Source organism: Lathamus discolor, chromosome 6 (assembly GCF_037157495.1).
Source record: "Lathamus discolor isolate bLatDis1 chromosome 6, bLatDis1.hap1, whole genome shotgun sequence".
Taxonomy (NCBI): Eukaryota; Metazoa; Chordata; class Aves; order Psittaciformes; family Psittacidae; genus Lathamus; species Lathamus discolor.
Genome location: NC_088889.1, coordinates 91,658,389 through 91,672,306, shown reverse-complemented (window position 1 = coordinate 91,672,306; position 13,918 = coordinate 91,658,389). Strand labels below are relative to the sequence as shown.

At 55.2% G+C, this 13,918-nt stretch overlaps 1 protein-coding gene across 4 annotated transcripts in view; it reads right to left on the bottom strand.

Annotated features, from left to right (window-relative positions):
- Positions 1–8,493: 8,493 nt before the first annotated feature.
- The window catches only part of RBBP6 (RB binding protein 6, ubiquitin ligase), a 29,248-nt gene continuing 23,823 nt past the window's right edge, over positions 8,494–13,918 (bottom strand). For all 4 annotated transcript variants that reach the window (XM_065684930.1, XM_065684932.1, XM_065684931.1 and 1 more), the window contains 2 exons: positions 11,482–13,230; positions 8,494–10,710 (listed from right to left, as the gene is read on the bottom strand). In XM_065684930.1, coding sequence (XP_065541002.1) covers positions 8,916–10,710; positions 11,482–13,230 — 3,544 coding nt within the window. In that variant the 3' untranslated portion in view covers positions 8,494–8,915. The remainder of the gene's footprint in view (positions 10,711–11,481; positions 13,231–13,918) is intronic.

The window sequence follows — 13,918 nt, the reverse complement described above, 5'->3', positions numbered from 1 at the left end:
TGCCTGAACTTCCCTCGGCAGTAATTAGGTGTCATTTATTCTGTGGCTGACGGTTACACTAATTTACAAAAATAGGGGCAGGGATATTGGATTTACTTTTCATCGCAGCCACATTTGCCTCTGTGGCTGCGTGTGCAGGGGGGCAGGGGGGGAGGAGAAGGGATGCTCAGAAGGAAAGATGTTGCTGGTGAGGGGTTGATGTGGTCACCCAGTCCTCCGCTGAAACCTCATCCCACCAAGGCTTCCCAGCCAGCTTCCCTGTACATGGACCCACATCCCAGGAGGGCTCTGCTGGGGAGCATCAATGGCCCCAGTGCCCCTAACACAGCACCTCCAGTGCTAACTGCATGAGATGAGCTGGCACCAGGCCCTGCCATAGGGAGCCAGCATGGAGCACGGGGGTGTTGGACCATTACAGCTCAGCTGAGTTATCACCCCCAACTGCAGCACGAGCCTTCCCAAGACACAGTGGCTGATGAGGGTTTCCTCATTGTCTCACACTTAATTACATCCCTGTTTGGAGGTGCAGTGCTGGAGATGCTCACCGCTGATTGTGCTTGACAAACAACTCTGGTGTCTGGTGTCTTCCTCATTTGCAGCTGCAGAAACCCGGCCGTGTTGGCTCATCCTGCAGCCAGAACAGCGTGGCTGGTGCGGCAAATCCCACAGCACCACACGGTCCAAGCATCATCAGCCACCGGGACATGAGGAGTTTGGGTAAACTCGGATTAATGGTGTGGGAAAAAGGAAAAGCGGGACATGGGGGCTGTGGGTGGAGCTGGGGATGCCATGAACCTCCCCAACCCCATGATGGCAAAGGTTAGGAAACCCCAATGATAGAGCAGCAGCCCTGCCCTGGGATGAGTAACGCTGCTCCCAAGGCCAGCACTGGGAAGCGGTACATGGCATGCAAGAATAACCAGTATGTGACAGGAATGTCCCGTACACAAGAGGAATAGCCAGGTTATGACAGGAATACCCAGTACACAAGCACCACACCCAGTCTATGAGAGGAATACCCCAGTATAGAGGAGGAACAGCCAGTGCACAACAGAAATACCCTGTGTATGACAGGAATACCCAGTGCACACAAGAGGAATACCTGGTATATGACAGGAATACCCGGTGCACCGGCAGCACACGCAGTCCATGAGGGGGATACCTCAGGAGAGCCTTGAACCCCGGCCCCAGGCTGCTCCTGCTGGCTCCATCTGCTCCTGCCGCTCGGGACAGGCAGCGGTGGCCTCAGACCCATCCTGGTACCCGGCTGCAGCACGTGGGTTCCACGAAGCCGCCCCCAGCCTGGCGCCCATCACCGCAGCGCTGTGCCGGGCTCCATCCCTCCTCACCGGGCCGTGCTCCGTGGTGCGATGCTCCTCACGCAGGTCCCTGCTCAGTGGGCAGCCAAGAGCCCGCTGGCAGAAGTCCCTCTCCGTCACCATCCCTGGGCTTTGCCAATTGAAACCCTTCGGTGTCAGTGCCGGCTGTGGGATCAGGGCACCCGCCTGGAGCGATGCCACGTCTGTGCTGTTAAAAGCCACTTCAGGCTCCCTCTGGAACGGTTTGCTGAGCTCTGAGCCCAGGGGACAGCCCTTGGTTACCGCTGGGACCAGAGCAATTGCTCCAGAGCTGAGCAAATCCCTTACGGGGTGGTTGGCCTCTTAAAACACCAACACATCCCTCTCTCGGCTGCTGATGTGGCTCCTGCCCCTGTTGCACCGCGTTGGGCTTGGGAGTTCACTGGCATTTTGTTTGGTTCAAAGCTACATTTAGAAGGAAAATACCCCCAGAGCTCTCACTTTCCCGGAGCCCAAGCTGCAGAGGGACCCCCTGGCTCCCCCCCACTCATAGAACCTGGTTTTCATCTCGGCTTTTGTCTTCCTTCCTGTTGCCTTGTTGCATGGTCTAAACACAGGCCCCAGCTGCAGGTCTTTAATTCGCAGAGATCCTTTGGAGCCCCAAGACTCCCATTTAGCTCTTGCCATCGGAATCTCCATCTGCCCTGCGAGCGCCAGTGCTTGCGGCGGGGATGCTGACGGCCCAGCAGAGCTGCTCCTCTGAAAGCCTCACATCGAGAGGAGGAAGGGGCTGGTGCAGCTGCGGGCACCCCGCGGTGACAGCGCAGCCAGGGGAGGCAGAAAGTGCTTCCCAGGAAGAGGGGGCATTCCTTTCTGTCTGCCAAGACCCAGGGAAGATGGAGAACGTACAAGGGATGGGGATTCGTGCCTTAACCCACTGCGGTTACGCTCTCCCCTTCTTTCAATGCCTTCTGGCGAGATCTCTCCCTGCATCTGATGTTTTATTTTCACGTCTTTCATGGCATTCCCAGGTTCTTACTAAATCAGACCCCAGAGCTCTGTGTCCTGTGCTGCTGCGCAGACAGGGAACCCGGGGACCAGGTGGAGCGGATGGGGATGCCCAAGATGAGGGTCTGGATACGGCTGATCCCAGTGGGAAGCTGGGGAACAGGACATGGGGCTGGTCTGTCGCTCCGGAGGGGCAGCGAGGGGCCTGGGAGGGCTGTGGGGCAGGGCTATGGGGCCTGAAACAAGACAAGTGCCTGGGAGGGCTGGGGCCCAGCAGCGGGAGGCATTGCTGTGGGGACTTAGGGCAGTGGTGAAGCTCAGCACCATGGGGACCCTCCTCTAATGGGAGCACGGGCGGGCTTTGCCTACATGGGTTTTAATCCATCCCCACACCATTGGCACAAGGACATCCCAGCAGGAAATGGATCCCTGGGTTTTCATCCAGCACAGGAGAAGGCTGGGCACAAACCTGCACAAGCAGAGGCAAGCAGGACCCCTCAGAGAGCTTCTTACACAGCACAGTGCGCCGAGAACAGCCGGGGAGGGTGCACAGCCAGGGCGGATGGAGCCGGGGGTGAGGAATAACGATGGGCACTGGGCTTGTGTGGTTCAGAGGAGGGGGAGCAGAGAGAACGCCACAGCCCCAGGGGTCCGGGCAGACCCGCAGGGGTGAAATCACCTTTGGAGCCCCCTGCTCCTCTCTCCACAGCTCCTCCTGTGGCTGGGGTCCTCCTTACCCCGGCTGGGCTCCCGATCCCCACCAGCTTCCCAGGGGCTGCATGCAGCAAAGTCCCCATTTCCCTTCTTCATCACCGAGCCTTTGTTAACGGCCTCAGCAAATCCATCCCGTCACAGCTCCCGTTCATAACTCCCTGATTTCAGCTCCAGCCAAATCTCATTGGCTCTTGCTGGACCCAGGGCTGGACTCATCCAGACACATCAGCTGAAGGGCAACCACACCACGTCCCCTCTTGTGGTGGCAGCAGCCTCCTGGTCCTGACATTGCCCCGAGGATGTTGCTCGCTGCAGCCGCTCGCAGCCCTGTGCCGTCAAACGGCGCGGAGGGCACCACCAGCCCGGGTAGCTCGCAGGAGCCGGCTCTCCTCGTTGCTTACCCCCTTTGTCCCACCGGGAGCGCCCACCCCGGCAGGCTGGGCTGGGAGCAGGCCCGCTTCCCATGGACCTGCCACGGAGCCAAGGAAAAGCGAATCAGAATAAAGTGCGTGAGCAAAGAGCCGTGGCGGGGCAGAAGCGAGCCGGGGCCGCGGCGCCTCCTCTGGTCACGGGCACACGTGGCTCCGAGCCCCAGCATCCGCACCAGCAGCAGACGGGGATGATTCCGAGGCAGCGACGCCGCAGAAGCCGCTTCCCTCCGACCGCATCGAACCGGGCCCAGGCTGGGGCGAGCAGCGAACGTGGCAAAGGGCAGGGCAGGCGCCGGGGGCGATGGGACGCTCGCACGGCTCGTTCCCCGCACGGCAAAGCCCGGCTGCGGGCAGGAGCCCGCGGTGGCCGGAGCCGCCGCAGCGCCTCCCGTGTGAGGCCAGCGGAGCCGGCAGGACGCGGGTGATCGGCAGCTGCATTCAGCAGCGCGCAGAAACCCCTTTTCCTGCTGCTCCCGCAGCACCCCTAAGGCTGTCGCGGAAGCATATGGCCCCCTTCAGCGGCACAAAGGGGCTAACGACGGCCCGGGAATGCCCCGAGCGTTAAACATGGGATGGCCGCGGCTACAGCGCCGCACCAGAGCCGTGATTCCTGCTCGGTGTCAGCTCGAAGGAGAATCAGCTCAAAGACAAAATGAACCCAGCCGGGACTGGTGCTGCAGTGGCGAGCCTGCCGCACTGCCCGCCGCGCTGCCCGCCGCACTGCCCGCCGCGCTGCCCGCCGCGCTGCCCGCCGCGCTGCCCGCCGCACTGCCTGCACTGCCAGCCGCACTGCCCGCCGCACTGCCCGCCGCGCTGCCCGCCGCGCTGCCCGCCGCACTGCCTGCACTGCCAGCCGCACTGCCCGCCGCACTGCCTGCACTGCCCGCCGCACTGCCTGCACTGCCAGCCGCACTGCCCGCCGCGCTGCCCGCCGCACTGCCCGCCGCACTGCCTGCACTGCCAGCCGCACTGCCTGCCGCACTGCCTGCCGCGCTGCCCGCCGCACTGCCCGCCGCACTGCCTGCACTGCCAGCCGCACTGCCCGCCGCACTGCCTGCCGCGCTGCCTGCCGCAGAGCGCCGGCCCCTTCCCTTCCCTGCCGACAATGCCCCGGCACAAAGGCTGCTCCCGAGAGGGGCAGTGGCGGCCCCGCGCCCCGCACGCAGCTGCCCCAGCCACCGCTCCACCCGGCGCTGCGCTCCCGTGGTCTCCAGGGAGATGGCGGTGGAGCTGCATCCTAACGACGGCCGCGCCCGCACCGCATCGCGTGGCACAGCACCACAGCACCCACCGAGCGGCTCCCTCCAGCCCCTTCCAGGCTGGGGCTGCCCGGCACCGGCACTTGTGGCTTTATGGATTCAACCCCAGCTCCTGCACAGCTCCAGCCCTGAGCAGGACATCATAGGGAGTGCTGAGGCACCAGTGGAGCACCAAAACAAACCCACACCCACTCCGGGACCAGCATCTGATCACCAGCACTGCGAGCATCCAGAACCCTCCCCGGGACGCGGACGGAAAGGGGAACAACCCCCCCCAAACCCACCCCACTCAGGACACGTCACTGTTGAGACCCTGGCGTGGAGGCAGGAAGAGCCGGCGGCCAAGGCGCACCCTGAACCCAGCAGCGAGGAGCCCTTTGTGCAGCATCCCAGTGCTCACAGGGAGGCACCGGTGAGAGGACGCCAACACCCACCACGAGCCCACCGCAGCCTCGATGCCCCAACGCTGCCCATCCATTTGGGCTGGTGAGGCTGCACCCAGCGAGCACCCAGCGCACCAGTGAGCCGCTGCCGGTTAACTGCTGGCAGGACCCATCAACTCACCGAGCGCGGAGCTGTGGTGCTAAACGGGAGGGCAGGGCCTGGCTGTGCCGTGCTGGCACCCAGCTCCCCAGGGCCTGGTTTACACTTCTGTGTTCCAACCCTCCTCTCTTGCAGCTCAGTTAGGGTCACAGGCTGCAGCCAGCACCGGTCGGCACCATCACCGGAAGAGCAAACCTAATGTGGCATCGACCCTAAAAACCGCAGCTGTATAAAAACCGCAATTAATGAAGCAAGGAGCTCCCGGCGCCGGCTGCCAACCTCTGGAACCCAGGAACTTCAGGGGGAAGGGGCAGGAGATGGGAGCGAAATGCCAGGGCTTCAATGAGGGTTTAGTCCCCATCAGCGCCCGCGCCATCGCCCACCACCTGTCCACCCTGGCCTTGCCATAGTGGGTCCCCCTTCTCCTGCCCCACCGAGGCCACACGTGGGTCTGTCCGGTCAGAGACCCCCCTCACACTCCACTGCATCCCCAGCCATGTCCTGCTCCTCCGGCCCACATCTCCCGTGGATGACTCAGGCAAGGATCTGCTGCAGCCCAAAGGACCACTGTGTAATTCAGGCGTGCACCCAGTTCACTACCGATACCAGCGCAGGCTTCCAGCGGAGCTTTGCTGAGCGCAGCAGAGCCAAACGCTTCGTTTCCATCCGCTCTGTCAGAGAGGAAAGGGCGGATTTGTGTGAGCACACCACCAAAGCCCAGCAAACCCCCCCGGGCTGCAGCCCGCGCTCACTGACAGCAGCTCCGCAGCCACGTCCCAGGAGATCCATTGGAGATCCATTGGAGATCCATTACCGGGCAGAGCGCGTCCCGGGGGCATCCGGATGATTGGAACCGTGAGTGCAGGATCTGTGTTAACGAAACTCCAACGAGGCGCAGGGACAGGGATGCGGCGCTCCCGGGGCAGGATTGCTCACGCGCTGCAGGGGATGCGGGGATCACGGGGGCAGCTCTCGGTGATGGGAAAGCCCAAACGCTTCCAACCTGCAGCTTCCCTTCAGGCTTCCCGAGCTGCCCGGGCCCCCCGGACACAGACCTCCATAAGAGCCCCACTGCCAAAGAAGGATCCCAAACACAACCCTGGCCCCTCTTGGATGCTGAATGGAGCACAGGGTTTCATGCGCTCAGTCTGGGGCTGTCCCACTGCCGTGCCCATGCCATGGTGGGGAGATCCTGACATCCCTGTGGAGCATCCCTGCTTTGCTCCATCCCAAACTGCGGATGCCAAAGCATCAGCCGTAGGCAGAAAGAGGCAACACTTGCGGGCCGGTACATCCAGCTCCAGAGAAAAGTTGGATGCTGTCTAACCGGGATTAGAGAGAAAGAGAAGAAAAGGCCAGCCCAGCACCACATTAACCACTGCGGGACTGGGGAGCCCGAGTCCATCCTCCAACTGGTCCTGAGCTTCACTGTGTGCTCTTGGAGCTCACCACAGCTGAACCGGGGCAGGGTCCGGCTGCGCTGCCCATCGCTGCAGGGTGGCAGTGGGTGACAGGGGTGCCGCCAAGCACGCAGAGCACCGGAGCTCCCACCACCGAGCGCTGCTCCCGTTTGGATTAGGAAGCCCCCCCCCCCCCCAGCAGGACTCCCCAGAGCCCCCGGCCTTGATTAGCGCTTCCCTTTAATTAGCTGCATCCGGAGGTGCTGCCTCCCTCAACCTTGGGCTGCCTCTGCCTCCTCTGCCTCACCCCACGGGCAGCGGCTGCCTCCCCCGACAGGGCTGTGCCCAAAGGTCCCTCCTCATCAGCAACCAAGGCTGCAATCGCTGCAGCCCTGGAAGGCGCCAGGCTGCACGCAGGAATTAACCTCCATCCCCCCTCCACAACACCCACTTTGGTCACTAACGACGAGCGAGGCTGGCTGCTGCCTGTCTGACCCCTCAGTGGGGAGGCTGCTACACAGACAGGATGGGAATCACCCAACAGCTTTGGCTGCTGAACAAGCCTAAAAGATGCTAAAGGACAGACAGTGGTGCCTTGGCCGTGGTGCCTTACCCGTAGGTGACATGCCACAGGGACCCAGAGGCACTGTGATTCTATGATTTCTCAGTCACAGACCCAAAGTACCTGTTCCATCCTTTGTTCTGGGGCACGAGAAGCCCATCACACCTGTCTCCATCACCTGTAAGGAAACCCCACACGTCCTACAGCATCTCCTCTAACCCCATTTCCTTCACACATTGCAACCTATGTGAACAACTGCCAAACCCTCCCCCTTTGTAATCACTCCTACAAAACCATCTTTGAATCAGAGAAAGCCATTGGCAGAAGCTGTCCAGAATCCAGCTCAAGACAACCCAGCTCCCCAGGCCTGGCTGAGTCCTGGACCTGCTGGCGCTCCCCTGCCCTCTGTGCAGCGCCAAGGCAAGGCAAATACCAGGAACACTTCTGCCTGAACCACAAACATCTTGATCAGCATCACGAGACACAGCAGAGTACAGCGTGTGTGTAAGTGTTTGCTGGCAGCAACAGCAGCTTTCTGAGCGAGCCGAACACTGCTGAGATGCTGGAAACAAGCAGAAGTCAGCCTACTAGGGACAAACCAGACTGGTTTGGGCTGGAAGGGACCTTAGAGACCATCTGGTTCCAAACCTGCCACAGGCAGGGACACCTTCCAGTAGACCAGGCTGCTTCCACAGCTCCCATCTGCACGGGAGATGCTCACCCACTCTGCAGGCTGCTGCCACATCAGACTAGGAACAAGCAGACAAACACACACACACTCCGGATGGCTTCATTTATAGAGCACCTTGGGGTAGATTTCTACTTTTACCATTTCATTCTCTGATCCTCGCCCCCTCTCCTTCAAGATGTTTCTGATGACTGCCGGGTATTTACAGTCTTACTGCTCGATATCCACCAGCAAACCGCAGTCACCTCCACTGCACACTGCCTTACACACCATGAAGAACTCCAGCCAGCGCGATGAGGTGAGGGTCGGAAGTAACAGCAGTTACCATTTAAATTACAGTCTGGGACCACACATACCTTGCACGAGAGCTCCAAGCCTGCCTGGCCCCAGTAACAGCGCACCCCCGAGCAGCACCCCCCCGTACCGCGTCAGATCACAGGATCCAACACCCTACCGCTCACTTCAGAGCCAAACCCATGGGTACGCCGCGGTGCACCCGCCGGCCACCAGCAAAGCCTTCCTCAGAGCAATCCCTGCCGCTGCTCTCCCTGCTCGTGCCCAGCTCTCACCGCGAGTCTCACCACAGGGGATAGTTTACTGAAAACCTTTTATTGTAATCAAAAAGTGACAGAACAGGGCTGCGATGTTCTCCACAAACCATCCCGCCGGGCCCGGGCCGCTCAGCCCAGCTGCTTCTGCCAGGCGATAAAACCCGACCCAGATGTGAAAGTCTTCACAGTACAGGGAACTCACCCAAAGCAACCGCCGGTGGTGAAAAAGAAGATGCCCCAGCAAAACCTTTCATGTTACATGGTCACAACTCACAATTCTGTACAAAATGTTCACTTTTTATAAAGCTCTGATGTAAAAATCAAACAATCAAGCAGCAATAGTTTAAGTGCAGCACAGGGTCTTCCATGTCATTATTTACAACGCTTGAATTCGTTTACATTTTAACAAAATTTAATACAGATGACTTAGGAATTAAGTCATTTTTTTATCATCTGTCATTCTATGTCGTGACAGATTTCACTTTTTGGTCATCTTTCTCTTTATCTTTGCTCTTCTTCGATTTCTTCTTCTTGTGTTTGTGTTTTTGGCTCTTTTCCAATTCCGTTTCGTTGCCGAGGTGTTTCTTATGCTTCTTGTGTTTCTTATGCTTCTTGTGCTTCTTCTTCTCCTTCTTCTTCTTCTTCTTCTTGCTGTCCTGGCTCTCCCCGGAGCTGGCACTGCTGCTGTGGCTCCGAGTCTGACTCTCGGACGGGCTGTGGCTGCGGCTGCGGCTGACGCTGGGGCTGCTCTGACTTTGACTCCTGCTGGCTTCAGGCTGCTCAGCTGCGGGAGGAGCGGCCGCATCCTCCTTCACCTTCTCAGCAGCCTTTTCTTTCGGCTCTTTCGGGTTCTTCGCTGCAGCTTCCTCCTCTTTAGCAGACACGTTACTCTCACTGTCACTCTCGTTGTAGTCTGGGACGAACGCAGCCTCGTCAGTCTCTCGGGTCAGATCAGAGGAGAGCCGTGAGGAGTTGCTGACCTGAGGCTTGGGCTTGACAACGCCTTTATCGTTCTGTCCAGCCACGTTCTCTTTCTCATTCTTTGCCTCTGGTGATTCTTGTTTCACAGGTGGTTTGGTAACACTTGGCTCTTTCTCTTTATTGCTCTTTATTTCTTGGAGGTGCTTCTCTTTCTCCTTTTCTTTTTCTTTCTCCTTTTCTTTTTCCTTTTCCTTTTCTTTTTCTTTTTCCTTTTCTTTTTCCTTTTCCTTTTCTTTCTCCTTTTCTTTTTCCTTTTCCTTTTCTTTTTCCTTTTCCTTTTCCTTTTCTTTTTCCTTTTCCTTTTCCTTTTCTTTTTCCTTTTCCTTTTCTTTTTCCTTTTCCTTTTCTTTTTCCTTTTCCTTTTCTTTCTCTTTCTCCTTCTCTTTTACTGAATTTTTATCCAGAGGTTTGTGTTCCTCTGATGTACGCTTGGACTCGTGAGCAGCTTTGTGCTCAGACTGCTTCCGCTCACGCGAGGGACTGTAGCTGCTCCTTTTGGCCTCTCCAGTGCCCTTTTTGGACGGCTCTGCTCGCTCCTCTCTCGGTTTACTCTTCTGAGTGGATGCAGAGTCTCTGTTTCGAGAAGGGGAGTCTTTTCTCCTCGCTAGCTCACTCTTCTCATCTCTGCGTTTGGAACTAGAATGATCTCTGCTGCCATCATGGTCAGATTTCTTGTCTCGGTTGGGAGTGAAGTCCTTGGCAGTGGATCCACGGCCAGGATCGTGCTTCTCTGATCTGCCCTCCTTGGAAGACTGGGAAACGGTTTTTCCATTTCCTTGCTCAGCTGCACGTTCCAAGTGGTCTTTTTCTGGCTGAGCACTGCTTTTTCTCTTCTCCGAGGTGTCCTTGTCTGATAACGAATGATCCCGCTCTTTGGCTTTGCCTTTTTCACTCGACACAGAACTTTTTGAGCTCTTGGCATCATGCTGGGAGCTTTCATAACTCGCCTCTTTTGTAGATTTCTGTGCTTTCTCCAAAGGCTCTATCTCTTTTTCACTGTGTTTTATGGGGTTTGCTGGCTTAGCACTCACATTTTTTATAACACTAGCAGGTTTTCCTATGCTTGTGGGCACCTGGGTAGATTTAATGTCTTCCTCTTCAGACTCGAAGTCATCTTTATCCCACTTTGACTGAGGGACCTGGATCATAATAATGACATCTTCAGCAGGGGCTGTTATATCATTATTATACTCCTCCATGGTCTTAATGACAGTTCGTTTGGTATCTGTCTTTTCTTCAGGCTTTCTGACAGGGCTTCCTCCAGTAGAACTAGTGCTAAGAGGAAAAAAGCATGTATTAGTAACGGGTGAGATACACACCCCACCATCTTTGTGGCACTTTACAAACAGCTTTTGTTTCAGTTCTCAGTCTTCAGCATTTTTCCAAAAGATGTTCTATAAAACATCTCAGTGAGTGTGGATCTTGGTGAATCCACTGCCTCAGAGTATGAGCAATCAGTTCATTCAGTATCCTGCCCCTATACGTCTAATTAACAAAGACACAAGGTTATCAGCTTGGGGACTTCCTGATCTGGTAATTCCTTCATGTCCTATTTCTACCAACGGCAGATAAATCAGATCTTCATTCTTGTTTCAATATCTAAGCAAGCAATTATGGAGAGGTGACTACAGAGAACCGAAGCTTTGTCCTTGTGCTCCAGTGTTCTTTACAGGACCTTGAAATGTTTAAAATGCACAATACTGCCTGGCGCAGCCACATCTGTTCTCCTTGCCTTTTGAAATAAGCTGGACTTGAAGGAAAACAGAGGGGACACCTCAGTCAACATGTAATGAACAAGAGGGGAAAATGAAGTCCTAGAAGTCAGGGTCAAACATATCCCCAGTGAATTAACGTTACCAGCTTTCTGCACGGCCTGCTTGATTTCTTTAACAAAACTTGATTTTGACCCAAGAGTAGTTTGAGAGGAAGGATTATTCACTCATTCAGCATGGATTTAGCTGTTAGTTCAGTAGTCACCAACCACAACTATACACATTTTGGGAGGGGAGGAGGAAAAAAAGAATAGGAAAAGGAATGCGGAGGTACCTGGTGTAGTCTACAAGAGTAGAACTAGATGCATCAGCTGCTGTTACTTTTCTCCTCACTTTCCCCTTTGTTTTCTCTTGTTTCACTTTGCTGCTGCTTGGCTCAGGTTTCTCCACAGGTTCTTTTGCAGGTGGCGCGTTCTCTCCACTCACAATCTTTTTGCCGGTTTCTCGGTTCAGTTTAATCTTTTTGGCAGGGTTGTTGAGAAAAGCAGATTTGTCCTTGTCTGGAGTTTTCTCTCCTTTCTCACCATCAGGCTCAGCCTTCCCCTTTGGCGATGTTTTCGATTCTGCAGTTTCTGGTTTCGACGCCTTTGTGGAAGTGGCTTCATGCTCTTTATCAACCTTTTCCTCTGCTTTTCGTTTTCTTTTTTCAGGTTTTGCATCAGAGGGTTTGCCCTTTTCTGCAGGTTTTTTTGTCTTGTCCTCTTTGGTGGAGGGCTTCTCCGACTTGGCTTCTTTCGGATGGTCTTTCTTTGCCTTCTCCTCCTTGGCTGGTCTGGTTTCTGGGTGATCTTTTGCTGCTTTAGGGTGAACTTTCCGTGGGGTACCAAGAGCCTTCTCGTCCTTTTGAGAGGAAGATGCTTTAACACTGTCTGTCTTTGGCAACTCCTCCTTCACCTTCTTCACGGGAGGTTCTGTTCGAGGAGATTTTTCCCGGTCAGGGTCCACCTTCTCTTGGGAAGCTTTGCCTGGCTTCACTGCGCTGTCCTTCTTAGGAGGAACGGCCGCATCTGCTTTCCGCTTTGTCTTGTCAGTCTTTGCTTTTGGTTTATCCTTCTCTTTTTTCTCCTTTTCAGACACGGGTTTGAAAGCGATGGAATCTGCTTCCATGGGCTCATCTCTTACAGGAGTGGCATCATCCCTGCTTGGAAGTATGAACAGGGAGTCTGTTTTAGCATCTTCTGTTGCAACTGCCTCTCTTGGTTTTCTCGTACTTTCCAACATCTCAGTATTAGCAAATCCTTCATTCTCATCTCCTTTCCTTCTCTTTCGGTGTTTTTTATGCTTATTTCCCTTGCCATCTCCCAGTGGATTTTCTATCTCCTTCTCTTTCGATTTTGTAGGATCTTTGACACCATGGCTCTCTCTTCCAGAGGGTTTTTCGGGGTAATTTCCAGCTATACTACGATTGCGGTGGCTCTGCCCACCAGGATAATCCTCCCTACGCCCCCGAGCATAGGGAGAGTTCTCCCTCCTGGTCCCGGGGGCACCAAACCTCTCTGGAGAAAAGTTTTCCCTGCTGACAGGAGGCCGAGGTTGAGCACCAACAGCATAGCCCTTGTAAAACTTCTCGTACCATTCTCTGTAGTTCCTTTCCCATTCTCTGTATCTTTCCTTCTCAAACGGGTCTCTGAAGTCCACAGATCTGCCATAATAGGCTTTCATATCGTATGGTGGAACTTCTCTGTATCTGTTAAAATACTCCCTTTCTCCCTCCCCCTGAGGTACAGTTCGTTTAGTGGGAGACTGGCCTCGAAACACTGGAGACCTTGATCGTGAGTGGTACCTTCTGTATGGGGGTGACCTTGACCTGGAGCGGTGGTACCCATGTGACCGGGAGCGAGACCGATAGTTCCGACTCTTCCCTTTGCCTCTCCTCTGGTACGGTGGAGATCGCGAGTAGGAACGAGAATGAGAACGGCTGAACGAGCGAGAGTAGGAGCGAGAGCGGGAGGAACCTGATCTTGACTTGGAGTAGGTGTAGGAGCTCCTAGAGTAAGATGAAGCACTATAGGGAGACTTGGACCTTAAAAGAAAACACAACACAAGAAAATAAATGAAGTTAATTCAAACCAGTCGCGCCCCCCTGGTTTTTATTTCCCAAATTTGGTCTGGTTTTTTTCTCTTCAAATGCTTATGTCAAAGCTTCCTTCAGCTGCTGACATAACGCTACTGCAAACTGAAAAACTTGATAACACGTAAAGTTTCTGCTGACAAGACAGAACAGCTGCTGCTTTGTTAGTGTAAAACATACAGGAAGGGTAAGTCTATTTCCACTCACTTCTATTACAGGAGCTACCAGCGCTAGGGATTGATTTAAGGTGGTGTGTACTGGCCTCTACTGGTACGTGAACACGCACATTTTCCACTATTCGGCTACTACATGCAATGCAAATCGTTTTTGTTGCAGTAAAATGCAAAAAGAGCAAGTCTTAATGGCTACAGTGCAGTATCAAACATCCAGAAAACACAGTTTAGCCTGCAGACAGCAAAGCTCAGTGTTAAAGGCCAGCTCAGTCTGTTCAACCTCACTGCTTGTCAGTTAGTGCTGCAGTCTTACATACAGGACTACTTAATAAACACCTCCAGCCAGATCTCCTAGAGACTTTTGCACATCTCTCACTCTAACCGAGCTTAGCGACCACATTGCAAGAAAATTCCAATCTAAAAGCTTCTAAACTCAGCCTCTAGCAACATGACTCAGTGCCTAGGAA